This window comes from Bacillus rossius, assembly GCF_032445375.1.
Source record: "Bacillus rossius redtenbacheri isolate Brsri chromosome 9 unlocalized genomic scaffold, Brsri_v3 Brsri_v3_scf9_2, whole genome shotgun sequence".
Lineage (NCBI taxonomy): Eukaryota > Metazoa > Arthropoda > Insecta > Phasmatodea > Bacillidae > Bacillus > Bacillus rossius.
Genome location: NW_026962013.1, coordinates 36,589,721 through 36,617,690, shown reverse-complemented (window position 1 = coordinate 36,617,690; position 27,970 = coordinate 36,589,721). Strand labels below are relative to the sequence as shown.

General features: G+C 43.7%; 2 protein-coding genes across 6 annotated transcripts in view; both read left to right on the top strand.

The window, feature by feature from the left end:
• Positions 1-27,970, top strand: part of LOC134543009 (Ig-like and fibronectin type-III domain-containing protein 1) — a 547,890-nt gene that overhangs the window by 483,796 nt on the left and 36,124 nt on the right. For all 5 annotated transcript variants that reach the window (XM_063387679.1, XM_063387678.1, XM_063387680.1 and 2 more), the window contains 4 exons: positions 13,038-13,199; positions 14,463-14,773; positions 17,513-17,736; positions 25,606-25,812. In XM_063387679.1, coding sequence (XP_063243749.1) covers positions 13,038-13,199; positions 14,463-14,773; positions 17,513-17,736; positions 25,606-25,812 — 904 coding nt within the window. The remainder of the gene's footprint in view (positions 1-13,037; positions 13,200-14,462; positions 14,774-17,512; positions 17,737-25,605; positions 25,813-27,970) is intronic.
• Positions 5,980-9,460, top strand: LOC134543031 (uncharacterized). Its single transcript, XM_063387729.1, has 2 exons — positions 5,980-6,464; positions 6,694-9,460. The coding sequence occupies exon 2, from the start codon at positions 6,702-6,704 to the stop codon at positions 8,208-8,210; it is 1,509 nt and encodes a 502-aa protein (XP_063243799.1). The 5' UTR covers positions 5,980-6,464; positions 6,694-6,701; the 3' UTR covers positions 8,211-9,460.

The window sequence follows — 27,970 nt, the reverse complement described above, 5'->3', positions numbered from 1 at the left end:
GCATTTGGAGCCTTTTTTTGGAGCTGTTGGAGCATTTGAAGGCTGTTTGGAGCATTTGGAGCCATTTGGAGCTAAGAAGTAGTCGTTGCACGTCTATGCAGGGCTAAATGTTTATAAGATTGCTGGCTTTCGCAAGTGATTCTGTAGTAGGATAGAAATTGAGTAATAAATATTATGTTTGTAAAAGACTTTGAGGTGTTTTTTGGTTGGATCTTTTGTCGAAACTTATAAGTGAATATAATTCCACAGTGCATTCTACCACGAAAATGAAGCCTAAAGATGTAAAGGATGATCGTCTGCTTGGGACTGTATTCACCAACACGAAGAAGAAAGATACACGCAAGCATAAAGCTAATGTTGGTGACATTGTGAGAATCTCCAAGCAGAAAGGTGTCTTTGAGAAAGGTTTCACGACGAATTGGAGTTCTGAACTTTTCCGTGTGACACATGTTCGTGAATCGGAACCGAGGACCTACTACCTCGAAGACTTGGACCACAAGCCTATTCGTGGTGGCTTCTATGCTGAAGAGATCCAGCCTACGATGTATCCGGGCACATATTTGGTGGAGAAAGTTCTCAAACGAAGAAATGGCCGGTCTTTTGTGAAATGGTGGGGTTTCCCGTATGCCTTGCTTCTCGCACGCAACATCGTCGAAAATAATCACCGAATTAGGCTTCGCTTCGTCAGGGGGCACCACATTGGTATTATCGTTAAATGGAAAATACTCCACTCCTTCCACCGAGCGTAGAACATTGGCTAAGCGCAAGTACTTTGGCTGTTGTAGTGATTTCGAGTATAGGTACACGTTTTCGAACCGAAGACCGTTTGGTTCCTCTAGTAAACTCAGTAGTACACACGTTTTTCCGCAGTTGGATGGGCCTGCGATTATGCATCGAACAGTTGAGGGTAATAAAGACCCATGTCGCGAATCACAAGCATCTACTTCATCATCATTAGTGATGCATACTGGTAACGACTCGCTCTGTGCTACGAGCTCCATGACACTGAGTGTAAACCTATAAAACAGGCATACTTATAAAGAATACTATCAGTTCGTTGTTATGACTCGAGCAAGAAGGAAGGTACAGAAAGGTGGAGGGTTAATAAATTCTGTTATTAACAAGCTACCAATTGAACTACACCTGCCAGGATATCAATACTGTGGTCCAGGGACGAAATTATCGAAACGACTAGCACGTGGTGACTCAGGCATAAATTCTCTAGACAAAGCATGCAAGCAGCATGATATTAGCTATTCGCAAAGCAATAATCTAAGTGACAGACACATAGCAGATGGTATATTAGCAGACACAGCTGCGCAAATTGCAAAGAATTCAGGGACGAAATTCGGGGAGAAAGTTGCGGCTTGGGGTGTAAATAAAATCATGCGTGTTAAACGTAAACTTGGATCGGGCATAAGACACAAACCTATGAAGAAAAAACAGAATAGGAAAGCACCCATAAAGAAGGGTGGACTGTTGCCCTTTATTTTCCCAGCATTGGCTGCGCTAGGTAGTTTGATTGGTGGAGCTGCAGGCATAGCCAAATCTGTTAACACTGCTAAGAACCAGGTGAAATTGCTAAGTCAAAATGCTCAGCATAATGCTAAAATGCAGGCACTAGCACACATTTCAAAAAACGGGTCCGGCCTCTTCTTGCAACCTTACCCAGTGATGGGAGGAGGAGGAAGGCAGAAACCAAGAAGCAAGAAGAAGGGAAACAAGAAACAATAATAAATAACTTACCGAAACGACCTCTTACCAATGTAGACTTAAAGATAGCAATAAAAAAATTAAAAATTCCCTACTTTAGAGATGTGTTTATGAGGAACAACCTACCAAGAAAACCATGGCATAACGAATGTGCTATTATTAATTTAGATTCCTCTGAAGGCCCTGGAAGTCATTGGGTTTCCTTTAGCAAGAAGGGTCTGAATGAAGCGCTAAAGGTGAATAACACCTCACTTACATTTTTTTTTTTCAAGTACTAGTCATGATTATTGTTTATACATACATTACAACATTTAAAGTATGATTATCGCACAGGAATTATCTCATGTCATTTATGAAGTTGGGTAGTCTAAATATATATTTGGCTATTCAATTGTTCTAGCTCCTGTAGCATACGCCTGTTTTGTCTGCTGCGGGAGTGACGTCTGTGCTCGGGAAGAGGCTTTCATAGCAGCGCGTGTTCGGGCAGGAGGAAACACGCAGAGCCACTCAGGGTGTTTGTGCCGTCAACCATAGGCTACGTCATGTTTTTGGAATGTGTTGTGCAGGATATTTCGAGCGAGTTCTGGGGTCTCACAGCATCGCTCCACTAAAGTGGTAGTCCAAACTTTTAAAGACTTATGGAAACCGCCTGGATAAATGTATAAAACTGTATGGCAAATTCCATTGCGCTCATTGTAATGTTCAGCTACTTAAATTCTGGCTATTCGACCACCCATACTACTATGTATAATTGGGTCTCGAGTTAATGTTGCCTTTGTCACTATGATGTGTAGTGTGTGAATATTATGTGATTTTATTACTCGTTATTTACTTCTTTTAAATCATCGATTGTTCTTACCCCTTGCTGTTTGTAATAAGATTTAAATAAATATGTGTTTAACATTTACGTTGTTTGCTTTACTTTCAAAACATTTAATTGCCGCTATTATTGAATTGTAACTATAAGTTATTAGTCTCCTCAGCTAGAGTGATTGCTTTAATACATAAATTCTAACACTACCTTCGAGATGTCTTCCGCCACTACGAGAAGAGAGAGAGACTCTACACAACACCAATATTTTATAAATACTCTATCATCATTTATTGAATTATAGACAAAATACAGTATCTTACCGGACTTTTTTTATTGTAATTAATGTTGGGAAATTTGTTTCAGCGATGGTTAATATATTTTTGTATGTTGGCATTCTTGATGGTTATCAAATGTTTGTGTGTGGGTGTAATATATATGTCATTTTGGAGTAGGTACGGTCAGTTTGTTTGTAGAGGTCATAGAGGTAGGATGTGTACGAGTATATTAATTAGGACTCGTCAGATACCCGGTTGGCAGTGACGGCAACAGAGAACTTGGTGAATACAGGCTACCGACTTGTCTCGACTGGTTACACATTGCATAACACTTGTAGGTTTTTAAATTCAAACTTGGCACCATCCGGCGACAATACCTTGAATTAAAGATGGCCGACAGTGGTGCCATCCGGTATCGACTTTATGAATTAAAGATGGCGATGGTGGCGCGCTCCGGCGGTAACTTTAGGAATTAAAGATGGCGACGGTGGCACACTCTGGTAGCAACACTAGGAACTAAAGATGGCGATGGTGGCGTCATCTGGTATCGATTGTATGAACTAAAATATGGCGACGGTGGCACCATCTACCAGCCAACTTGAGAACCAAGATGGCGACGCCTCTGGCAACTAATTTTTGAATTTGGCGCGCGATACTAGCGACATCTACCAGCCAACTTGAGAACCAAGATGGCGGCGCCTCTGGTAACTAATTTTTGAATTTGGCGCGCGATACTAGCGACATCTACCAGCCAACTTGAGAACCAAGATGGCGGCATGCGACACCTGCCTGCCGACTCCCTAACTAATATTTGAATTTGGCGCCATCTGGTATTCTGTGCTGGAATTAAAGATGGCGATGGTATAATAATAATTTGAATTTCATGCATTTGGGAAGGCAAAGACACCCTCCCCCCTTTTATCATAAAACTTGACGTCAGTACGTGGCATATATAGATTATTTATTCCACCATATCCCAATTGGTCTCGTGGTCTAGTGGTCAAGGTGTCCGCCTCGTAACCACGACATCCTGGACGTTTTCACGTCCCATGGATCGAATCCCAGCCTCGTCACTGAAATTATTTTAGTTAAAGAAAAAAAATAAAATAATCCCTGCTGCTATCTGGTGGCGACCAACAGAACTATATGACGTCGCAAGATGGCTGCCTCCAGCAGACGGAAACAAGATGGCGGCCTGCAGCAGACGAAACAAGATGGCGGCCACCAGCAGACGAAAACAAGATGGCGGCCACCAGCAGACGAAAACAAGATGGCGGTTGATGTTTACATCGAATTTCAAAGTTCGAAAAAAAAAATTCAAATCCAAGATGGCGCCCGTGACACAAAGTGCAACGGTGACGTCATGATTCGAAGTTGGTGGAAATTTCTAGAAATACAAAATGGCGGATGGATTAGCATGGATTAGCATACAGATTAGCATAGATTAGCATACGGATTAGCATAGATTGGCATAGATTAGCATAGATTGGCATAGATTAGCGTAGATTAGCAAGGTCAAAGGTCAAAGGTCAAGGTCAAAGGTCATGACGACGTCATCCAAGATGGCCGCCGATGACGTCATCCAAGATGGCCGCCGATGACGTCATCCAAGATGGCCGCCGATGACGTCATCCAAGATGGCGGGCTCCTGGCTCCTCCGCCTGTGCTTGAACCCCCTATTTCCAACTACTGCCATGCTTCATTAATTATTTTTGTAATTTTTTTGAAGTATATACACACATACAAAGCCTCTCTCTCTATCTCTCTTAATATCTATATATCGCTTTCTATTCATTTCACTATATCACTCCATCTCTCTATCTCTATATCTCACTATTTAAATCCATATCTATACTATCTATACTAATATTATAAAGCTGAAGAGTATGTTTGTTTGTTTGTTTGAACGCGCTAATCTCAGGAACCACTGGTCCGATTTGAAAAATTCTTTCAGTGTTGGATAGTCATTTATCGATGAAGGCTATAGGCTATATTATATTATCAATAACATTAGGGATCCTTACTAAAAGTCCAATTTAGAATCGTTGGAGGGGGTTAGATACAACATGCAGTACACATACGAAGTGTGTGTTGACAATGCCGCAGGCGCCAGAAGTTTATTTCCTATTGCCTATTAACATTGTTGCCACGCACTAGATGCCTTATCATTCTTAATTTTCCCATACAAGTAAAAAACACCCGTGTGATATTAACAACGAATCAATCAATACCCTCATAAGAGTTCAATTAGTATTTAAATACTTTTTATCACTTTAAATCGCAAACCTAAACTATTGATTTTTTTCCTCTCTCTGTGTTTAATAAGTTTTTATTGCCCTTTTATATATATATATATCACTCTTGCGCCGCTCATTATACATACACACACACACACACACACACATATATATATATATATATATATATATATATATATATATATATATATATATTACAGACTTGAAACTTCACAGTAATGTTCCTTATGTTACGCAGGATGACATTTTCCGAAAATTAGATCCCATGGGTGGTTAAAACCCGGCAACAGTTGGTACTTTGTCTGCATTAGAACAGGATTTTGCATTGTTCATGCCTTCTGCGTCTCCATGGCAACGGGCATCGCGCGGCAGTGGCGTACCCACAAGGAGGGGCATGTATAATGAGCGGCGCAAGAGTGATCTGCCTGTAGGCTGCCGTAGCGAAGTACGGGTACATCAGTTGTACGTTGCGTGCACGAGTCGGGAAACCATCGGTGCTATTCATTTTCTCTCCGGTACATTATACAGCATTGTAATAAATTTTCACTGAATTTTTTTTTTATTTACCATTACTGTAAATGGGAGATGTGGCTTAATTTTTTTTCCATTAGTATAGCCGTACGAAGCCGGGTCGGGCAGCTAGTCTCTCTATATGAGGAGGTGATGAACAAAAAGAGTTTAGTTACAAAAAATAAAAAGTGACTGAGGGTATTTTTGTGTAGGAATTGGTCATCATGTTAATCCAACAGCAATGACAATCACAAGAGATTTATTCCAAAACAGCCAATCACAGAGTTAGCTTAAGTTCCCATGATCCTCTGCTGCTCTTTTGTTAAATAGAGAGCTTGCAGGTTATGTACTAGTACTTTATTTACTCTATGGGTTATGTTATTTTGGGTATATAACTGTTGTTACGTTGGTTGTAAAATGTGTTTTGTGTTTAATAGTTAATTATTTTTATTAAATATTTAAAATGAGTGACATTGAACACAATTTAGTAACTGTTGGTGCGAGCAAAGAAGGCAGCCGAAAAAGAGAAACTAAAGTAAGAAAGAGGGTTGATGAAAAGAGAAAGGTTCTTGCAACTCAAAAGCTTCAACACATAGGGTAGATGGGGGCACAATGAAACAAGGGGCACAATGAAACAGTGGTTGTTTCCTCCATATTTGAAATAACAGACTGGTGGCACTAGTGGTGGTTGGGATCTGTACTACAACATAGAACATTGGAGCAAGTAGAAGATGCTATCATGTATTCTATGGATAGCATGCGACTTTAGTTGTTTTGGTAGCTCAAAAGTAAAAATTTTGTATTTATGTTAATTTTATTTTACAAATATTGTTTTGAAAACATGTGTTTGTTGAAGAGACTGTTGGAAAGGGTGTAGATCACTTTTTAATCAACGTAAGTATCAGAAGTGTGTGTTTATATTAATTTAGAGGTTAGGTGTGTTTAATAGTAGAGTGTTTGGAGGGGCACAATGAAACACTTTATAATTGTTTTGTTTCATTGTGCCCCAGTTGCAATATGCTTGTTTTTATATTTATAGTAGGTAAATTTAAAAACAATATCTAATTCATGTAAAATGGTAAATATTTACAAATTGCAATAAAACAAACCTGGTATGTTTCAGATAACATCATGGTTCGAAACAGAGTGAGAAAAACGGAAAAGGGAAACTTTTCCGAAGGTAACATGTGTGAAGCTGTTGCGTTAGTTCAAAATGGTTTCAGCTTGCGCAAAGCTGCGACTGCCAAAGGACTAAAATATGCAACACTTTGTCGGTATGTGAAGAAGAAAAAATTAGCTGGCCCAGAGGTAAGCATTAGGATGTGCCCACATTATGACTGTAGAAAGGTTTTTACCAAAGAGCAAGAAGATGATTTAGCGAAATATTTGTTGAAATGTTCCAAGATGTATTATGGCTTGACAACAAAAGACTGTAGACATTTAGCTTATGAAATGGCAAATGTAAATGGAATAACCTGTCCAAAGAATTGGGAAGAGAAGCATTTGGCAGGCATAGACTGGTTTTCAAATTTTATGAAGAGGCATCCTGATATAAGTCTTCGGTCTCCAGAAACATGCAGCTTGTCAAGAGCTACTTCTTTCAACAAAATGAATGTGAATTTGTTTTTTGACAACCTTGAAAAAGTGTACAAAGCACACTCTGAATTTGCTGATGGAACTAGAGTGTTCAACCTCGATGAAACAGCTACATCTACTGTCCAAAAACCGCAGAAAGTCTTGGCTGAAAAAGGGTCGCGGCAAGTAGCAAAATGCACGAGTGCTGAAAGGGGCACAACTGTAACTACTTGTTGCATTGTAAGTGCTAGTGGAAACACAGTTCCTCCTGTAATGGTATTTCCCAGGGTGCATTTTAAACAACACATGATAAAAGATGCTCCAGCTGGTACATTAGGACTTGCCACACCCTCAGGGTGGATGAATTCAGAGCTTTTCATTGAAGTCATGAAGCATTTCGTTCGCCATACGAACAGCTCTAAAGATTCTCCTACATTACTTTTATTTGATAATCATGAGAGTCACTTGTCTCTTGAAGTGATAAATATTGCCAGGGACAATGGGGTAACAATTGTAACCTTCCCTCCCCATTGTTCCCACAGGTTACAACCTCTGGATGTTGCTGTATACAAAGCATTCAAGTCGTTCTACAATGCAGCGGTTGATACCTGGATGATGCAACACCCTGGTAACACACTGACACTATATGACATAGCTGGCATCGTGAAAATCGCTCACGAAAGAGGCTTGACACCAGGAAACATTATGTCAGGTTTCCGAAAATCAGGAATTTACCCTTTTGATCGACATATCTTCACAGACAAAGATTTCCTCTGCAGTTTTGTCAGTGACAGAGCACCACCTGAACAGAAACAACATGAGCAAACTCTACCAACAACTTCTCTGCATTCTACAGAAATGGACTCATCAGCATCCCTTCAGTCTACAGAAATGGTTGAGCTTTCAATGAATGAAGCTGCAGATAATTCAGTTGTTTCTGAAGCTGAAAAAGAATCTGAGCAAAGAATCACACCTAACAAAAATGCCTATTGGACAACTTACAAAAGCCCAGAGTTGTTCAAGGGTTATCCGAAAGCTGGCAACCGGAAACGAAAATGTAATTAACTTAAAAAACAAAGCATGATTGCCACTAGTACTCCAGAGAAAAATAAACTTATAGAAAAGAAGAAGCTGCTTGGAAAGAAAAGGAATGTGACAAAAAAGAAAAGAAGAAAAGCTCTGTTCAAGGCACATCCTACTGAGTCCACAGACGAAGATAGTCCAATGGAGGTTCCTTACGCAGACTCTGAAAATGATGAAGAACGTATTGATGATCTGAGAGAAGAGTTGTGTCCTAAAAGTTTTGAAGACATTGAGTGTAAACCCATCATTGGAAATTTTGTTCTCGTCGAATATGATATTCCGGGAAAGAAAAGTAATTTCTACATAGGAGAAGTGATGAAGGATAAAAATACTGAGAATGATTATGAAGTCAATTTTCTTCGTAAAAGCAACAAAATGGCCAATAAGTTCATAAAACCTCAAATCGAAGATAGAGCAGCAGTCAACATCTCCCAAATACGATATGTTTTCTCAAAACCCACATGCTATGGGCAGACAAAGAGACAAAAGGGTTATCTTTCTTTTGATTTTGAGTTTTCACATTTGAATATTAAGTAGGTGAATTGAAAGCGAGGTCTTCTAAGGACAAATATTTAATTTAATTTTGTTGTAATGTGTACATATCTTGTAGTAGTGTCAAAATGTTTTTCTACTGTTTTATTGTATTCACAGAAATAATGTTTCATTGTGCCCCTTAATGTGTTTCATTGTGCCCCTATCATGGGGCACAATGGAACAAATGCAGTGGGGTAGAAAATATTACTTTGCTAAACTGTTTGTGGCTTTATCTTCAATTTTGTGTTTTAATTTGATAACCTATTCATACACAAGTAGTGTAAAATATTTTCTGTTAATATCCATGCATAAAACTTTGTTCTTTTCAGCTTTGTAACTTTATTGTTTCATTGTGCCCCCATCTACCCTACAACCCTTATCGACACAATAGTAAGCACTTTAAGTCAATCAATTTTCCGTAATGACTTTAAGTAGGTACTTAAGGAACACACTTTTAGTGACGGATAAAGCTCAGGATAACTTCATTTCAAGTTTTATTGATGTTTTCCAAGTAAAACGGCGCAGACCATTGGCCACAAGCACTAACAGCCCAAAATATCAGTAAGGAAGAGACTTTTCAAAATACGTTCGATTGAGGTCACCTGCGTCTGATGACAAAAGTTTAAAATCTAATAAAAAACTGCCCAGGATACACAAACCAAGGTTCAGTAAATAATTCAAAAACTTTATGCTAATGCTTTTTATAAAATTATGACAGAAGATGTGCATGATGGCGTAAAAATTTGTTTTGATATTCAGCAGATAGAGTTTCTACCAAAATCGCCTATTCAAGAGGCATACAACCCCCATCAGTTTGGGTTTTACACCTTGTGTGTTGTTGAATTAGGTACCTTAATTAAAACCAGCTTTTTATGTCTGATCAGACAAACAGGCAGGAAAAGGCACTGTGGAAGTAAGTTCAACGTTGTTCCATCACTTGCAGAACTTGCAGCTAGATGAAAATACGAAAACTATGAAGCTGTTTTGTAATGGGCGTGAGTCCCAAAACAAAAACAACTATATAATTTGCTCACGCTAATGCATTACTTACTAAAATGCGAATCTGGTTTAGAAGCAATTCAGATCACATACCCGGTAGGTACGTGGACATAACTTCCTTCCAGCGGACAGAGTTTTTGGCCGTGTTGAAAAGTTACGTAGGAAAAAACCTGTTGTTGGAAAAGACGAGTACATAAATATCTACAAGTCTGTTGGAGATATAAACATTTTAGGAGTAGACTGTTTCTTATATGACACGAAAGCACTTTCCTCCAAAGATGGTTGCTTCAGGCACATGGAAGGAGAAAAAATAAATATATATATATTTATTTATTTATATATATATACACACACACATATATACATATATACACACACGTGCACACACACACACACACACACACACATATATCACTCACTTTATATATCTCTATCCCTATACCTCTTCTGTACATCTATCTATATATCCATATCTCTCTCCATCACTATATTTCTCTATCTCTCTCCATCACTCTCTGACTCTCTACCTTTCTATATCCCTTTCTCGACTCACACACTACCATTATTATTTGTGCCATATAAAAGAGGAACTGACATAAAATACTTACTGGTAATTATCCAATACTACTCACGCCACCTTATTTTTGCTTTAAGTGTTGGTTTTATCTAAATCTCACCTGAACAATTATCTTCCTCATTTTTTTTAACTTGGAGGTATATGGTGTATACAATCTTTGCCATGTTAATACTTTTAGTCAAAATGAGACCAACATATATGACGTGGCCGGGGGTTGTTGTTAAGATGTTAGGCTGTAATTTAATGGGCGCCACCACGTGTAGGGGCACGTGGACCCGGCAAGACTCCTATCCCAGGGCGTGACGTCGCCCGTGTGGAGACGTGACTCGTTTCCCCCGAATACTGCCTATGCAATAACCAGACCTACAGCCCGCTCTCAGCGTCGGGCACGCTTTAATCCCTACCGTGGGCTCTCAAGGCGTCCCACACGCCCCTAGGTACTCGGGTAACACACCCGTGGTCAATCACAACGCAAGATACTGATTCGGGTTTTTATTGGCCTTGCACACACATCGGCACGATAATTCTTTACATACTCCTAGTCCCGTCGTTTAACAGTCAAAAGCCTTACGGCGCAATAGGCTTAGGTGAGGCCGGCCACCACGTGGCCGTGCTAGATTGTTCGCGAAAGTTTCAAGTCCCGTTACCGGAGTTACAGATATTAATCAAACAGTCGGCTCCCGAGGTAGGCCCCGGGGATACACGAAAGCGTTTTAGAGTACTTACTAGTCGACAGAATTACCGGATCAGATGAATATCAAAGTTGAAGTCCCCGGAGTGCAGCGTGCTTCCTACCTCGGTGAGCGCTAGAGATCGACTGGGGAGAGCAATGGCCGTCGGGGTGGCTAGACAATGACGCAGCGCGCCAAAACGGATGGTACCGTTATTCGGGCCGTATTGCACCGAGGCTTACTCAAGAAAACCCTAAAAGCTATTCTTTAATCTCTTACATAGAATTATAAAATATAAGAATTACATTAGAAATTTATTATGCAGTTCTCAATAAAAGGTGAAGATCGGTTTTGCATTATGGCCTCGGCAAGTCTACGTCTCTGGCGGCCTGCAGGATACTTAAAATTTACGTTAATTATTGAAATGACAAATATTATAAAAATAACAGGGGCTAAAAGGAAAGCGAATTACAAACAACCAATTACTAATAATTTAAGGGTACGAAGCACTGATTCTACTGCGCCCTCTTCCTGTGGTTCGCGGCGCCCTCACACGCACACACACACATGTCGGCGGGAGATTCAAACTCCAGGGAAGGAGTGGAGGGGCGGGGTGTGATGGCATATCGAGCTGGGCGTAGCCCCGGACGATGTCATATAATTGTTGCAACCCTCCCCCCCCCCCCCCCACACACACACTTCTGTATAGCAAAACAATTTTTTGGCTATTATGAAGTTTAACCCTAATTTCTTGGAGAGGTTTGGTATTATGTTTGTTCAGCAATATTCATTACATGATGGCATCTTTACGATACTTCCTGACAAGTTCCTTTCAAACTGTTAAACAAATTTACAGCATATTAGCCGTTATACAGCTATAATCTTTCTTTTGTTTTGTTTTGCTATCCAATTGCTAACCAGTTGACTTCAACTTCAGAACAGACAATCATTCCATAGACTAATTAATACCTCCGTGGTTTTAAAGGTCAAACTTGCAAAATTTCATATAGATCGGATGACGATTAGTTATCAATGCAATGGCAAAATTTTATCAAGAAAAATAAAATTCTGCTTTAAGGATTGGTTTTGTCAGAATCTCACCTAGACAGTCACCTTCCCCGTGTTTCGAAGGTCAAGTGTGCAAAGTTTACACTAAGTCAGATGAACGATGCGTAAACGCATATAGAAGATGAACACAAACATTCATTTTTATATATAAGATTATAAAATATGTTTCAATGAATTTAAGAGGATCGTTTTATTGTTAATATTGTTATTTTGAGTGTCTAGTAGTGTCTGTGATTGTGCACGTATCTTTATGTTTGCTTGGTCATAAACCTTGGCATCTAACAACATTTTAACATTCTTAATTTTTATGAGAATATCTGCATATGTAGAAGTGAGCATTTTTACACTTATTACTAATGAGTAGGAGCATGCAGATTTCGCGAAAAGATTTCGAGACCAGATGAAAGTTAAAACACTGTAACATCGTCTGTGGTTCGTGATTGGGTGAGTTTCTCCCATGTACATATCGATTGTAACACCACAAATCACAATGATTCAGTGCGGAAGTAAACGCGTCCTGAGTGGCTCGGTCAAATAAGGCAACGACTTCTCTCGCAGACGGCTGCCAATCACAAGGAAGATACCACAGGTGCGGGTATACCTTGTTGCAGTCTAATAAGTGTTCAGATCTTTTCACGAAAAATGCCTGCCCCTACTAATGAGGATTAAGTTCACAAACATTAAGTACACACACATATATTTGATGCTCATATTGTTGGTTGGGTAAAATATAGAATCAATTTCTTCAAGCAGTCTGCGTCTGCGTGATTATATGGTAATTGTGTGATGCATACCTAGAACCTACTTATACCAACCTGATGACACCAGTCAAAGTGGCTAGGCCATCAGCCTTTCAGTGCTGTGAATCCTTTATTCAGAAGCACTGAAAGCTGACTAACCGAGCCGAGCCTACGTCACCTCGCAGCAGCTGGAGGATCGCGTGGTTGTCGTGTGTCGCAGATGGCAGGAACCACATCCCGTGCTGCATACAGGAGGGTGTGCCCGACATCTGCCAGGACGTGTGCCGTGGCGAGTACACCACCATCACGGACAACATCAAGACGCACTTCTCTTGCTCGGCCTACACCGAGCAGACCCTGGCTTGCATCATGGAGGGCGTTGGTGAGTTGTCTGCTGCTCTACTGGCACGTTGAGGTCTCCAGCGACCGGCTCGCCTGTGGCGGTGTAACGCATCACCGCTATCTCGCGGAGAAACATGTTACTGCCAAACTAATAACACTGATCTCCCCAACCTTAATATTGCTTTTACAGTACTGGAATTAATTCTGCTGAGTTTATCGCTCCCATGTCCTGCTCGCTCAAATATATTAGGTTAAATTTGTTTACGCAGATTTCCACAGCAGATTAATTATACCTATCTACTCAAGCAAAAAAAAATATTTTATCCATCTGCTTTTAGCTAAGAAATCAAAAAAAAAGTCTAGGAATTTAGCTAGTACACAATTAATATAAATGCAATAAAACTTTAATATTTATATCTAGTACCATATACGTATAATTACATTTTCCTTTAATTTTGAAATGACAGTTTATTAAAATTTTTACCAAAGCCAATAGTTATCAACATTGACATTTCCCATTTAGGTGAATTGCGTATGAACGTTAAATTTTGTAGTTATAATCCAATTAGGCCATACTCGTAAATTCTCACAAAGATATTGTGGTGATATATTGACATTTTGGTCAAAGCTTTTCTCTGCCACTGTCACAGTTTTATTTTTTTGGCCACTTTATTGTAACCACGTTTGCACAATTCTACTAATATCTTATGTTTTGGCTCATTTTGTTTGAAATACTTATTTCCTAACAAACCCTGTTATTATCACTTGTGATTTCTAAGCAAGTGACAGTTTTAAGTTTAGTATTATTTCATTGACATGCAGATTATTAAGTTTGCATTTTTCGAATCAAAGATAAATTTAGTTGTGTTGATGAGCCAGGTAAGAATAGCATTAGCCAAGAACACAACACGAGAAAACTACGGTAGTTAGTTTATACAAAATTCAAGTCGCCAGACATCATTTAACTTTCAAACTTATGAAAAAATTCTTTCTTTTTGGGGCATCTTTTTCAAGCTTAGTGCTTACCACGAGAGCGTGTGAAGTTTAAAATAATTTTGCTTAAAAGCCTAATTTTGCTTTTACTGTGTGATAAAAATAAACACAGAAGTCTTCATCATTAAAGGTTTTCCGAAAATATCACTTCAAATTATAGAACTCAGAAACGTCGGTATGCAAGTAGTTCATAGTTGCCCGAGGTTTTTTTTTTTCGTTGCTTAGTTATAAATGTGTGTTTGGAAAGGTAGTTATTTAGCTTGTTGCGCTCCTGGTGGTGAACCGCGACTGTGGCGATGCCTGAACGCAGAGATCCTGCCCAGCCCGCCGCGCGACCTGGAGGTGGAGGCGGCCTCCGACAGCTCGCTGAAGGTGTCGTGGCGAGCCCCGGAGACGAACGCCCGCACCGTCACCGCGTACCTGGTGAACGTGACGGCGCTGCAGCAGTTCGACGAGGACCCGTACCAGCCGCCAGGGCCCGAGGACAGCTACGCGCTGGCCGCCGACAGCTACGCGCTGGCCGCCTCGCAGGTGGCTGACGGCAACTACTCCGTCAGCATGCGGCCGCCCACCGCCGCACCTGCGACGGCTCCCCGCCAGCTGGAGACGCAGCAGATCACGGTGCCTCTCGCCTCAACGGCCGTCCATGAGTTGTGGATACATGCAGGGGTGCAAGTCCGTGGGATTCACAGTTTGGGAGGGGAGAATAACCAACAAGCCATCTCTGGATGGGGTGCTTGTATGTTGTATAATTCCCATGTTTTGGTCTAAATGCTTGCAATCGGCAGAAAACTTTAACATATACAGAAAGTTTTCCATAAAAAAAATTGTTTGTAAGTTTACATTTATCAACCCCGTTTCACAGTCACACTTTTGCCAGCACAGGAGGGTCCCCTTAGTGAGGGGCTGCTTCCAGGGGGCCTGACCCCCCCCCCCCCTCCCCTGTCCCTACCCCTTCAATTTATGTCCATGGGTACATGCGTTAGAATAGTGATGCCCAAATTTACTCTTTTTGAAGTCCAGATTAATCATTTTTCTAACTGATCCAAAGGCCAGACACACGTGAAATAATATTAAATTTATTGCAAAAAAAATTTTCATTTCTTATTAATCAGTAAAGTAACCAATGGAAACAATATTTGGCATGTAAGTAGGCATACAAAAGTAATTCCTTAAATAGTTTTTAAAAAATTCATATCTAAAAATTATCATGAAACAATATATACACTATAAATTTATGAACAATATTTCTCAATATTTCTTTGAGAATTTTAGGGCTTCTGATAAGTTTTTACTGACGATTTATTTTACTTGAATGCAAAAACTGATAATATAAGACAATATACTTGATATTTGTTTGTTGAAAGAGTCTTAAGTGGGCCGTTAAAAGATGTGGGCCGGATGTGGTCCACGGGCTACCAGTTGTTGATCTGGGCCGTTAGAACTTACATGTTAATGAAATTGTAATTTGTTCATTGGTATACCTAGCTTCAAATTTCAGGGTGCTTGGGGGATCGGGGGGTGGATTACCAAGGGGTTTTTAGGTGGTATGGAATACCTGCCTGGTAAATAGGAAGTCCGATTTTTTAAAAAAATAAAAGCCTTTAAAAGGATATTTCAACACATTTCTGGCGTATTGAAAAGCTATTATCGAAACTACATAATATTTTAGTTTATTGTTTTCCTCCAGATTTTTTTTAATCCACAGTGGTTTGTGTTTGGCATTCCCATCAAATACATGTGTATACCACCATATATATATACCACCATGTTTTTTTTTTTCTTTTTACAGAAAATGCTTGCTTCTTCATGCTTAAGTTTCTTGCAACATGAAGGTTTATTCATTAAATACAGAGCTTGCAATCATACCAACCCTACATTCAAAACTGTGGATTAAGATTGAAAACAGAAATGGTTTTCTGCCAAACATTTACCAGTGGAAAGCAGAAGATAATTTTAGGTAGTGTTATGGTTTGATTCACAATTTTTAGATCTGATTTCATTGGTCATGCATTTTTAATGGCTAGGGAATAATATTTATGAACTACATTTTACTGTTTTTAATACCCTATAATGCTTCATATTGATTTAGCCCCTGCCCAGCAAAATCTGATTATGTACCCTTCTTTGTCTCTATCTCTTAGCTCATCATTAATTTAGGTAGTGTTCCTTTAGTTCTTTTTCATAAGAAAAGTTCTGCCTTTTATATTATTGTGATGGCATTCTTGTTCCTTGGTTCTTTAGAAATTTATACCCACTCTACATCAATGCAGTTTTCGGGAGGAAATTTGTATGCACATTTTGGGGAAAATTATAATTCCGGAAATATATTTTCTGCACTGTAAAATCTTCTTCTTGGCTCTATCTATACAGGAGCAGGGAGATTACAAATTTTGAGTTTATATAAGTTGAAACAAAGGGGTTAAAGTCAATTTTAACTAAATTACATCCTTTACATTAAGGTTGGTTGTCTCAAAAACTTTCAGACAAGAATGTATATAATATTTACAAGGTTTACTTTCAATGGATTTGATACTGTGCCTACTAAGGGAGTTGATAATTTTGTTTTTGTTTTTCGACCCCTATGGTCTCCAATAATGACCGGTGTTATCAAAAAAACTTTTAAACAAATGTTTTTGTAACTTTTCTAAGGATTTGTAATATTTATTTTATGAATGTATATTGATTTTTTATTCTTCAAAAAACTTCCCTGTTTCTAACCTTTTGGTCAATTATTCGCATTAACAAACTTGGCAAGATTTTCCACCTCTATATTTTATGTTTCAGTCTGGAATAAATTTTTGTAAAATATTGGAATAAAAATTTTAAATAAACATAAAAAAATTACTTTTATAGACATCAGAACTTCATTAAACTAGCCCAACTACCAGTGTAAGAAAATCACATTCGTTTACCCTTAAAATTGTAAAACAGTAGAAAAAAAAATTCTGCCCCTGGTTTCTTTTGCTAATTCATATTAATCATGAAAACAAACAATATTGTCAATAATTTGATGTAAATGTGTTATTTTCTTTCCCTGTGTGTAAAGTTTAACAAGTGAAAACGTTATGTATATATTGTACTGACAATATTGGCTTCCATGCACAAAATTCTGTTTTTCGGAACACTTTTCTTTCAATGTGGCCGTCGGAAACGCAAGACCAAATTCAAGTTAAACAATACTAGCGTTGCGTTATTGCGCCTTGCATAGTTTATAAACTAGGCCTAAGGTGGTATTACTTTTGAAAATTTAACTGGGAAGTTTTCCACACCTATGACCCATATTGCAAGCTGGGTCAGCCATCATGTGCCGGCATGGCCCGGTGCGTGTGTGTACTGACGACGTGCGGTGCCCGGCAGGTGCCCGGCAAGTACAACAGCACGGTCGTGACCAGGCTGCGGCCCTTCACCATGTACGAGGTGTCGGTGGTGGCGAGGAACATCCACGGCTCGAGCCAGCCCTGCTACTCGGTGCGCGTGCTGACCCTGACGCCGGGCAAGGCGCGGCCCCCCTCCGTCGCCGAGGCCCCCCGGCTGCCGGACGTGAGGGGCTGCTGCGTCAAGAAGGGCATCAGCTACGCCACGTGAGTGCCCCGCCCGCGCCGGTTCGCACCCATATCCGCAGCAGGTCTCAGAGGTCAACAGCCTCTAGCCGATAGACTAATGTAGGTTAGGGAAGTCGGCGAATTGGATCCGTAACTTCGGGATAAGGATTGGCTCTCGAGGACCGGGGTGTTTCGGGCTTGGTCGAGAAGTGGGTTCGCGCTAACGTGCCGGGCCTGGGCGAGGTGATTATGGTGAAGTTCTGTCTTGTGCAGGATGAATCCTTCAGGATCCGAGCTCGGTCCCGTGCCTTGGCCGCCCGCGGATCTTCCTTGCTGCGAGTCATATATGCAGCGGAGAGCTATTTTCAGTTAGAAATTACAGTAAATATACAGGCATTTAAACAATGAATTCGCCAGAAAAAATAATAAACAAAGAGTCCTTCCTTGTTTAAGATCTTTGTATAAACTACACTGTATTTAAACTTTTTAGCTCTGTTTTTCATTACGATTAGGGTTAACACACGTGGAACACATGAGAGTGTTCTTGCAAATAGTCTTTACAAGTTTTTGAAGTTTTGCTGACGTACCAAGATTATTCTTGTGGATTTGTACTCCGAATAAGTGAACTTAGTATCCGCAAATTTACGAAAATAATGGTTTAATTTCGAAGTTCCTTGGATAATTTGTAACCAGCATTTTTCGTAAATTTAAGGTGAAGAGATTTAACAGTGTAGAATAGACATAGATATGACAGAGGTTTTTTAATGATGTAAGAAAAACTACAAGATAATCATGATCAAAAATAGTCTTGTGCAATGTTTTACTTAATGCAAAACGGTGGTTTTCTTTTTGGTGTGTTGTATTATTTATATTTATATAGTTTTATATAAATATAACTGTAAATGAGGGGATCAGAGGAGGGTGGTGAGGGATATAATTTGCCCCCTCAAGTTATGTATGGGTGGGCAGTTCCTCCCCCTCTCCCCAGCCATGTTTATACAGCGATGCCATTGACTGATGTGAGATGGACTGATTACTGTCTTCTGCATACGAGGACTTTAATGGTTTACGGCATTTCGTTTTTTGTACTCCATGTTTGTATTAGCATGCCGTCGTCCGGGGTCTCGGGCTCGAGTCCCGGTGTGGCTCCTAGTGGGAAAAGGCGGTTCTTGATCTGTGTTGTCCGGGTGGGCGCCAGACTAGCTCGTTTCTAGTCGTGAATTTGGGGTCGTGGATGTATGTGCCCCTGCGTGGCCCACTAGGGCCGGCGGCGGTGTTGCGTGAGATGATTTTAAATAAGAGATGTGGAGTTGAGGTGGTGGTGTCGTACCTTTTATTCAGAGGAGCGAGTCGTACACAATACAACACTCTACAGAGGTCCCGGGGGGGTTTTTACTTGTTATTCCGTGGCGCCTTATTGTTTGTGTTCCGCGTTACGTGGCCTCGGATGCTGTTATGTCTCAGACGTCTCACTGGGTACGCAGGTAACGTAATTTCGTAACACAAAGGCGGGACACAAAATACACTGAATTAAGGGGGCGCGTACAGGTCAGGTGGCACTCGTTACTCGGATAACGTAAGTTAGCAATACAAAATACGGGATACAAAAATACACTGGATTAAGGGGGCGCGCACAAGTTACGTGGCACTCGTTACTCGGGTAACGTAAGTTAGCAGTACAAAATACGGGATACAAAAATACACTGAATTAAGGGGGCGGGCGATTGGAGACGGCCAATCCCGTATGCAAATGTCTCGGCGCGGGTGTTGTGCCCACTGTGGTGAAACACGCACCGCAATTAAGTTTGTCCAAGTTCCCTTGCAGGTTGTGGTCAGCGCCGTGCGCGTGACCTTAAATAAAGTTCTGTACGTTGCGGGAGACGGCCCGTGCCGTATGCTGAAGAGCAGCCCCGTTGACCAAGTGTGGTGCGGGGTGTCCTTAAGTTGATGCGGCCGGATTAGGTCCTGGACCGAAAAAAGGGACCGGGTACTCACGGAGAGGTTAAGTAATAAAAGGGGTTTGGTTCATTAGTGACTATATTTACCGGACGTTACTTTCAATGTAGACAAAGGATGTTGCCTCTCCGTGGGACGTCGGTCCGCCCCGGTCTATGAGCTGCGCTGAACTGCCGAACTGGCATGGCGTCCGAGGGAGGCTCGGCCTCTCTCACGCCAGGCGTGACCTCATTACGCTAGACTCCAAACGGGTGTGTCTGAAAGAGATTTTATTGTCGCTAAAATCCTAATTTAATGTTTCAGGAGGAATGGGTACGGTTCTTCTCTTGTCTACTCAGGTTTCCGCGGCTTTGTCTTTAATTGCTGTTCGGGTCGCCTGACTCGGGTGGGCCATGGCCAGGGGTGTGTTCCGTTAGCGGGAGCGTATACTGGCGGGTGCAGGTCGGGCTCTGGGGTGGTCGTCGGCCAGACGACATCAAACGCCCTCCCCCCCCCTGTGAAGCCCGACCTTGCCCCGCTTATGGTCCCGCTAACATGGGGCCACCCCTAGCCCCGGCCGCTCCATCCCGGCGTGGTTCGCGGCTCAGCAGCTGGTTGGCTCCGCGTACTGGACCTGGTGATCGTAGCCGACTGGGCTAGCATGCGCGCCGCCCCGGTTGCCGTCGTGGCAGGCGTGCCGGGAGCGGCATCGCGGCGCCTGTGCGGGGTCAGCGGCTGATAGGGTCAGCGCACTGGACCTGGTGATCGTGGCCGACTAGGCCAACGTGCGCGCCGCCCCGGTTGCCGTCGTCGCTTCAGCGATCTTGCGCAAGTGAACGGGTTGGGGTCGGTTGCCAGCCGCGCTTACTAGGTGGCCCAGGAATTCGACCTCCTGGGTCCCGATATGACACTTGTGGTGTGCGGCCGTGAGATGGTGTGTGGCCAAGCGTTCTAGGACCAGCGCCAGGTGACTGGCGTGGTCCTCCCACGTCTCGGAGAAGACGATCACGTCGTCGAGGTACGCGATCGCAAACCGGCCCAGGTACCCCTCCAACACTCGGGTCATCATTCCCTGGAACGTGGCCGGTGCGCACTTTAGCCCAAAAGGCATGGCGCGAAATTGAAACTTCCGCCCGTCTGGTATCGTGAACGCGGTTTTCCCCCTGTCTTCCGCCCGTATGGGCACTTGCCAATACCCAGCCTTCAGGTCGAGCGTACTGAAGACTTTCGCGCGGCCGAGTCCGGCTACGGCGGCGTCGACGCTGATTTGAGGTGGGGGTGAGCTAATTGTGATCGCGTTTAGCGGCCGAAAGTCGACGCAGAAGCGTAGCGAACCGTCTTTCTTTGGGGCTAATACGACGCAAGCATTGTAATGACTGTTGGACGGTTCGACTACCCCGTCGCGAAGCATGTCCGCCACTTGCTCCCGGATGGCCCTCTGCTCCCGGAACCGGTAGCCTCTCAGGGCCTCGTGTACTGGGTTGTCGTGGGTGGTCGGGATGTGGTGTTCGGTGATGGTGGTGCGCTTCAGTGGGTCGGCTACCGCGAAGATGTCCTGCCTTTCTGCCAACACGCGTTCCACTGCTGCTCGGTACTCGTGGGGGACGTTGTGGCGGAACTGGTCTAAGGTTACTTTCTCCCCCTGACTCTCGGGGGTAGTGCCTATGGCGTACACCGTGAGCCGCTCGCGGGTGCCAATGTAAACTCGTCTGGGTTTCATTTCGATCACCGCATCTTGTCTCGCTAACCATGGTTGGCCTAGTACTATCCCTTCGTGTAAGTCCTCTACCACTAGGGCGGTTACCGTGGTGACGTCGTCCCGAATGCGTACCTCGAGTTCGGCTTGCCCCACTGTCCTTCCCGGTTGCGTGCTGGTTGCTAACCGTAACACGGCCTGGTGGGGCTGCAGCGCGCCGGGGGGTACCAGGTGGGGGGCCACGAACACGTGGCTCGCGCCCGTGTCTACCAGGGCCGCCGTGGGTCGCCCGTTGACTTCCACGGGGACGCGGAGTAGGCCGTCGCGGGGACGGATTAGCTGGTTTAGCTGCGGTGTGGCTGTTTCCGCGGCAGGTGTGGGTTGGCTCGGTTTGCTCGGAGGCGCGGGTTTTACCGCCGTGCCCCCGGGTGGGCGTTTCCCGACGTGTTGGTGACGCGTGGTGTTTGCCGGCGTGGGCAGTCGACATGCCAGTGGCGGGTACCTGCGGGGCAGCCCAACTGGCATCGCGGTAGTGGGGGTTCCTGTTGCGTCTATGTCCCATCGGGCCTACCAGGTGGTGGTGCGTCCTCGATGGCTCGTCGCGGGCGGTCGGGTGTGTAGCCCCCTGCTTCCCGGTTCTGGACGCTGGCTATTCTCCGACCCATTGGGCGTCTGGCCAGGTCCCGGTCGGTGTTCGGGGGGTCTTAGTGCCGCAGTCACCGGATGTTCCGTTCCGTGTCTATGGCTTGTCGGACGTAGTCCTCGACTTCCTCTGCGCGGTAACACCGCATGAACGGTTGCAGTTCATTGTGTAGGAGGGTGGTAATGGTTGCGAGCGCGGTGGCTGGCGCGGCGCCGGGTGCTACTCGATTGAACAGCTGCATTTTCTTGGCCAGAAACTGCTCGACGGGTTCGCCGTCGCGTTGGCGTTCGCCATAGAACTGCGTCGTGCATTGGACCAGTGCGTGTTCCGTGTCAAATCAGCGGTTGAATGACGTGGCAAACTCCTCCCAGGCCATGCCGAAGCGTACCCAGATGTTCCACCATTGGCGGGCGGTCCCCTTCAGCTGTTCGCTCGCTCGCCCCGACCATTCATCGGTCGGTATTCCGGACCGTGCCAGTCTGACCTCGCAGTGTGTTAGGAAGTCTCTGGGTACTTCGTGCCCTATTCCGCTGAACTCGGGTAGTGCTAACTTCCCTGTGTAGCACGGGTTGCGTGTATGCATCCCCGTGTTTGGTCCGGTGATTGCGCTTGGTGGTGGGATGTATTTGGGTGCCAGATTGGTCCGGGTACTCGTGAGGCCCATAGTCGGTAGTATGCCTCCCAGTGTGACGTTTGCTTGTGCCTCCGTCTTGAGCGGTGCCCATGACCACGGTAATTGGGTGTGCGGCTCGCCGAGTAACGTCTCGCTCCAGGGCTTGCCCCAGGTCTGCTCGGTGACGTTGTCCCGGGTGTTCGCGCATTGGCATGTCCTGTACCACGGCAGTGATCCCGTCAATAGGTCTATTTCCCTTGGTAATAGGCAACGCGTGCACACGAGGTCTGTAGGTGGTGCCTGCATGTTGAGCTGTATGTTGTACGTTCAAGTTCGCCGTCTGTGACGGGCTGTTTGTAGTCTGGGCGCGTGTTGTAGCGCGCGGGTTTGAGATCGGCGGCGGGCAGGTGCCCGGACAGCCGCACAAAGAGGAGGCGAAAACGGTCCGCGCGGAGTGGGGGTATCAGGATGGTTGCCCGAAGCGGAGAGCGTGAAGCGGGGTGACGAGGTGGGGGTAGGTGCCCGGACAGCCGCACAAAGAGGAGGCGAAAACGGTCCGCGCGGAGTGGGGGTGGTGACGTCACTCCGTTGCTCGCCTCGCCGTGATGACGTGCAGGGGTGGGGGTGGTTGGAGTGTCCTTTGTCCGCTCGCCTCGTCGCGCCGGTCTGTCTGGCCTTCGACCCTTCCTGTGTCCAAAATGGCCGTTTCGTGTCTCCGCTGTCGCCTGTTGGTGAATTTATTTCGAAAATGTCCAGAAGGGGGAAAAAAAAATTTTTCACGTTATTTTCTGCCCCACGCAGCGGGCGCCAAATGCCGTCGTCCGGGGTCTCGGGCTCGAGTCCCGGTGTGGCTCCTAGTGGGAAAAGGCGGTTCTTGATCTGTGTTGTCCGGGTGGGCGCCAGACTAGCTCGTTTCTAGTCGTGAATTTGGGGTCGTGGATGTATGTGCCCCTGCGTGGCCCACTAGGGCCGGCGGCGGTGTTGCGTGAGATGATTTTAAATAAGAGACGTGGAGTTGAGGTGGTGGTGTCGTACCTTTTATTCAGAGGAGCGAGTCGTACACAATACAACACTCTACAGAGGTCCCCGGGGGGTTTTTACTTGTTATTCCGTGGCGCCTTATTGTTTGTGTTCCGCGTTACGTGGCCTCGGATGCTGTTATGTCTCAGACGTCTCACTGGGTACGCAGGTAACGTAATTTCGTAACACAAAGGCGGGACACAAAATACACTGAATTAAGGGGGCGCGTACAGGTTACGTGGCACTCGTTACTCGGGTAACGTAAGTTAGCAATACAAAACACGGGATACAAAAATACACTGGATTAAGGGGGCGCGCACAAGTTACGTGGCACTCGTTACTCGGGTAACGTAAGTTAGCAGTACAAAATACAGGATACAAAAATACACTGAATTAAGGGGGCGGGCGATTGGAGACGGCCAATCCCGTATGCAAATGTCTCGGCGCGGGTGTTGTGCCCACTGTGGTGAAACACGCACCGCAATTAAGTTTGTCCAAGTTCCCTTGCGGGTTGTGGTCAGCGCCGTGCGCGTGACCTTAAATAAAGTTCTGTACGTTGCGGGAGACGGCCCGTGCCGTATGCTGAAGAGCAGCCCCGTTGACCAAGTGTGGTGCGGGGTGTCCTTAAGTTGATGCGGCCGGATTAGGTCCTGGACCGAAAAAAGGGACCGGGTACTCACGGAGAGGTTAAGTAATAAAAGGGGTTTGGTTCATTAGTGACTATATTTACCGGACGTTACTTTCAATGTAGACAAAGGATGTTGCCTCTCCGTGGGACGTCGGTCCGCCCCGGTCTATGAGCTGCGCTGAACTGCCGAACTGGCATGGCGTCCGAGGGAGGCTCGGCCTCTCTCGCGCCAGGCGTGACCTCATTACGCTAGACTCCAAACGGGTGTGTCTGGAAGAGATTTTATTGTCGCTAAAATCCTAATTTAATGTTTCAGGAGGAATGGGTACGGTTCTTCTCTTGTCTACTCAGGTTTCCGCGGCTTTGTCTTTAATTGCTGTTCGGGTCGCCTGACTCGGGTGGGCCATGGCCAGGGGTGTGTTCCGTTAGCGGGAGCGTATACTGGCGGGTGCAGGTCGGGCTCTGGGGTGGTCGTCGGCCAGACGACGTCAAGCGTCGGAAATATTCTGACATCCTATCGACCTGTTTCTTAGTAAAGACAGCCTTTATATATAGGATCCTTTGGTTAAGTCTTCAGCAAGATGCAGTCTTGCTATTTTGGGGCCACAATCCAAATCCATCGTTAGTCTATAGGGTGGTATACTACGAACTGTGCTCTGAAAGCAGGTGAGGAGTATTGGGAAGCCTGAGATCCGCTAAAAGGGAGTCGGATGCCCGAACAATTACAAACAAATCCAAAGTTCACCACTCACAAAGTTAACAGGGTTGGAATAAAATAAACATCATTCACTTGGACAATAACACTAAACAATAAAGTACTCAATGAAAGATCACACCGATAGTTTACAATTGTAACGAACTTGGCAATGAAAAACCTGCAATAGTTTTACACTTTTCCGTCTACTTTATTTGTTACTACCCCTTCCCCACCATCGATCGTCCCATTAATGAGAATTGCATTTTTTGCTACACTTAGATGAGTCCTTGTTAGGGACGTGTATTTTTCTCGAAAAAATTTAGCATCTTTCTAGGCTTCCTGATTGGTTGAGTTCCGTTCAGAATGCATGTCTGTTGTCGGCACAAGAACCACAGCCATTCTGTGCAGCAGCTAACTCATCCTGAATGGTCCAGCCATATAAGGTAATTAAGGGTTTCTCGTGTTGACGGGCACCAGTTACATGAAAGAAACTGCTGGTTTGGGCTTACGATATTGCAGTCTAACGATGGGTCTGATTTTGTCGCGAGAAGTGCCTGCCCCTAATGTTAACCTACCGACTTTAAAAACTAATCACCTGAAGGAAAAAAAAAAAAAACGAAAATGCCTGAACACGGGTTATTGGGGAGTTTGACCAAGAGTGAGTGTGTGCTGGCAGGTGCCTGGACAAGCTGTGCGACCCGACGCTGTCCGGCGTGGCAGAGATCACGGACCTGATGATCTGCGCCCCCTGGGCCGCCGACACCTTCAGCTGCCTCACGGACGACATGGACCACACGGCGTGCTGCAAGGAGCGCGGCCTGCCCGCCCAGTGCCAGGAGCTCTGCGGGGGCAACATCACTCAGATCGACTTCACCTACTTCAAGTGAGTGCTTCTGTTCCCCTTCACTGCCACAGGCTGCTGGGATCACTGACACGAGCGTACGCGCGGAGTTTCTCTGTAGGTTACTTACTGCCCGGTGACCTCGCCATAGGTAGAGTGCAGGGCAAACATCTTGCGAGCTGTCATGCCAGAGGTGAGGAGGGTGGGTGGTAAACGGGACAGAAGAGGAAGTACGTCACGGCCAAGGAAGTTGAAAAATCTCCTTGGGTGCAGAATTATTTCTTCGGGATCTACACATAACTTAGAAACACACAACTTAGAAAAGTCATAACTTTAAAAAATTCACATTACTTAGAACTATCATAAGTTATAACAGTCATAACTTAATATCATATAACTTATAAATATAAAATGCCAAAATACACCACTCATAAATGTCTTAACTTTGAAAAACATAACTTAGAACTATTAAAACTTAGTAACATGTCACTTAGAACAGTCTGTCTTTACTCAGAAACACATAACTTAGAAAAAATACCAAACCACAAAACTTAGAAATGTCGCAACTTATAAAAACATAACTTAGAACTATTAAAACTTAGTAACATACCAACTGTTACAGCCTAAAAACATACAATGCTGAAACCATAACTTAGAATTGTCACAACTTGGAAACAACAACTTATAACTGTAATAACTTAGAAACATACAATGCTGAACAACATTACTCAGACTCATCATAACTTAGAACAGGTATAACTTAGAAAAATCTATCTTGTGTGTTTCTAAGTTATACATTTCTCAGTTGAAGGTTTTTAAGTTATGACAGCACCCCTTTTTATACCTGTTCAAAATATATTTACCATGTAGTGTTTACCAAGTGGTATGTAGATACATGCACCATGATGTTTGTAGAACAGTTGGTGTGTAACTGTGCCGTACCGAGTCAGCACTGCTTGGTTCCGTAAGGTTACATCTACAGTTTGGTTCTGCCGGTCTGGTTTGAGCAAGATGTTTCCATCAAACCATGGAGCCCAGCTCACAAGATGTTTGTCCCACAAAGAATATATTTATGTTTTATGCAAATTAAAAACTAAATACAAAAAAGTCTCTTTTTTTTTTCTAGCAGTTAAAGCTTATCAAGTTACATACTTTGTGACCCATTGATTATTTTTTGCTTCTACCAAACAAGAATGGTTTGAATAAAAGTAATATTTTTGAAAGAAACCCAGATACAATACAGACACAATAAATAAATATATTTCCTGAAAATACCTCAATCAATAATATATTTTTATGTTGTGGCTTTGCTTTATTTATCAGTGTGTATGTATGTAATCATGGACTCTCATTTATTAGGAAAAAAAAATTGTATTTTGATTATTGGATACTTCTGCTTTTCTACAATCAATTCCCATATCCTTCACATTCTCCTTGCCCTGCTCCTTCCATCTTGAGCATGTTATTTCAGTGGTTCGTCATATTTTTTCTCAGTGTTTTAAAGGAAATGTTCTCTTCCAAAAACCCTGTGTTTTCTCCTTTCTGTTTCTAATTATGTTTTTTATTCTAAGTGAAATAACTAAATAAGCTGTATCTATCAGCAATACAGTGGCCAGCTTTTACCAGTTTCATTTTGGGATGTGTTGTTTAATGCTAGCTTCTCACACTCAGTCTATATACGTAGTAATATTCCATAAATTACTTTTGTATTTAAAAATATAAAATAAAATGTTTTAGTCTTTATATCAACCATTATTAGTTTTCCGATATGTCCATAATATTACTATGGGAGTTAGTGAGCTAGTGGGAGTCAGTGAGAGCTGTTAAGAGCTAGCGGGAGCTAGTGGAAGCCAGTGGAAGCCAGTGGGAGCCAGTGAGAGCTGTTAAGAGCTAGCAGGAGCTTGTGGAAGCCAGTGGGAGTCAGTGAAAGCTGTTAAGAGCTATCGGGAGCTTGTGGAAGCCAGTGGGAGCTAGTTGGAGTCAGTGAGAGCTAGTGTTAGCCAGTGAGAGCTGTTAAGAGCTAGCGGGAGCTTGTAGAAGCCAGTGGGAGCCAGTGGTAGCCAGTGAGAGCTATTAAGAGCTAGCGGGAGCTTGTGGAAGCCAGTGGGAGCCAGTGAGAGCTGTTAAGAGCTAGCGGGAGCTTGTGGAAGCCAGTGGGAGCCAGTGGGAGTCAGTGAGAGCTGTTAAGATCTAGCGGGAG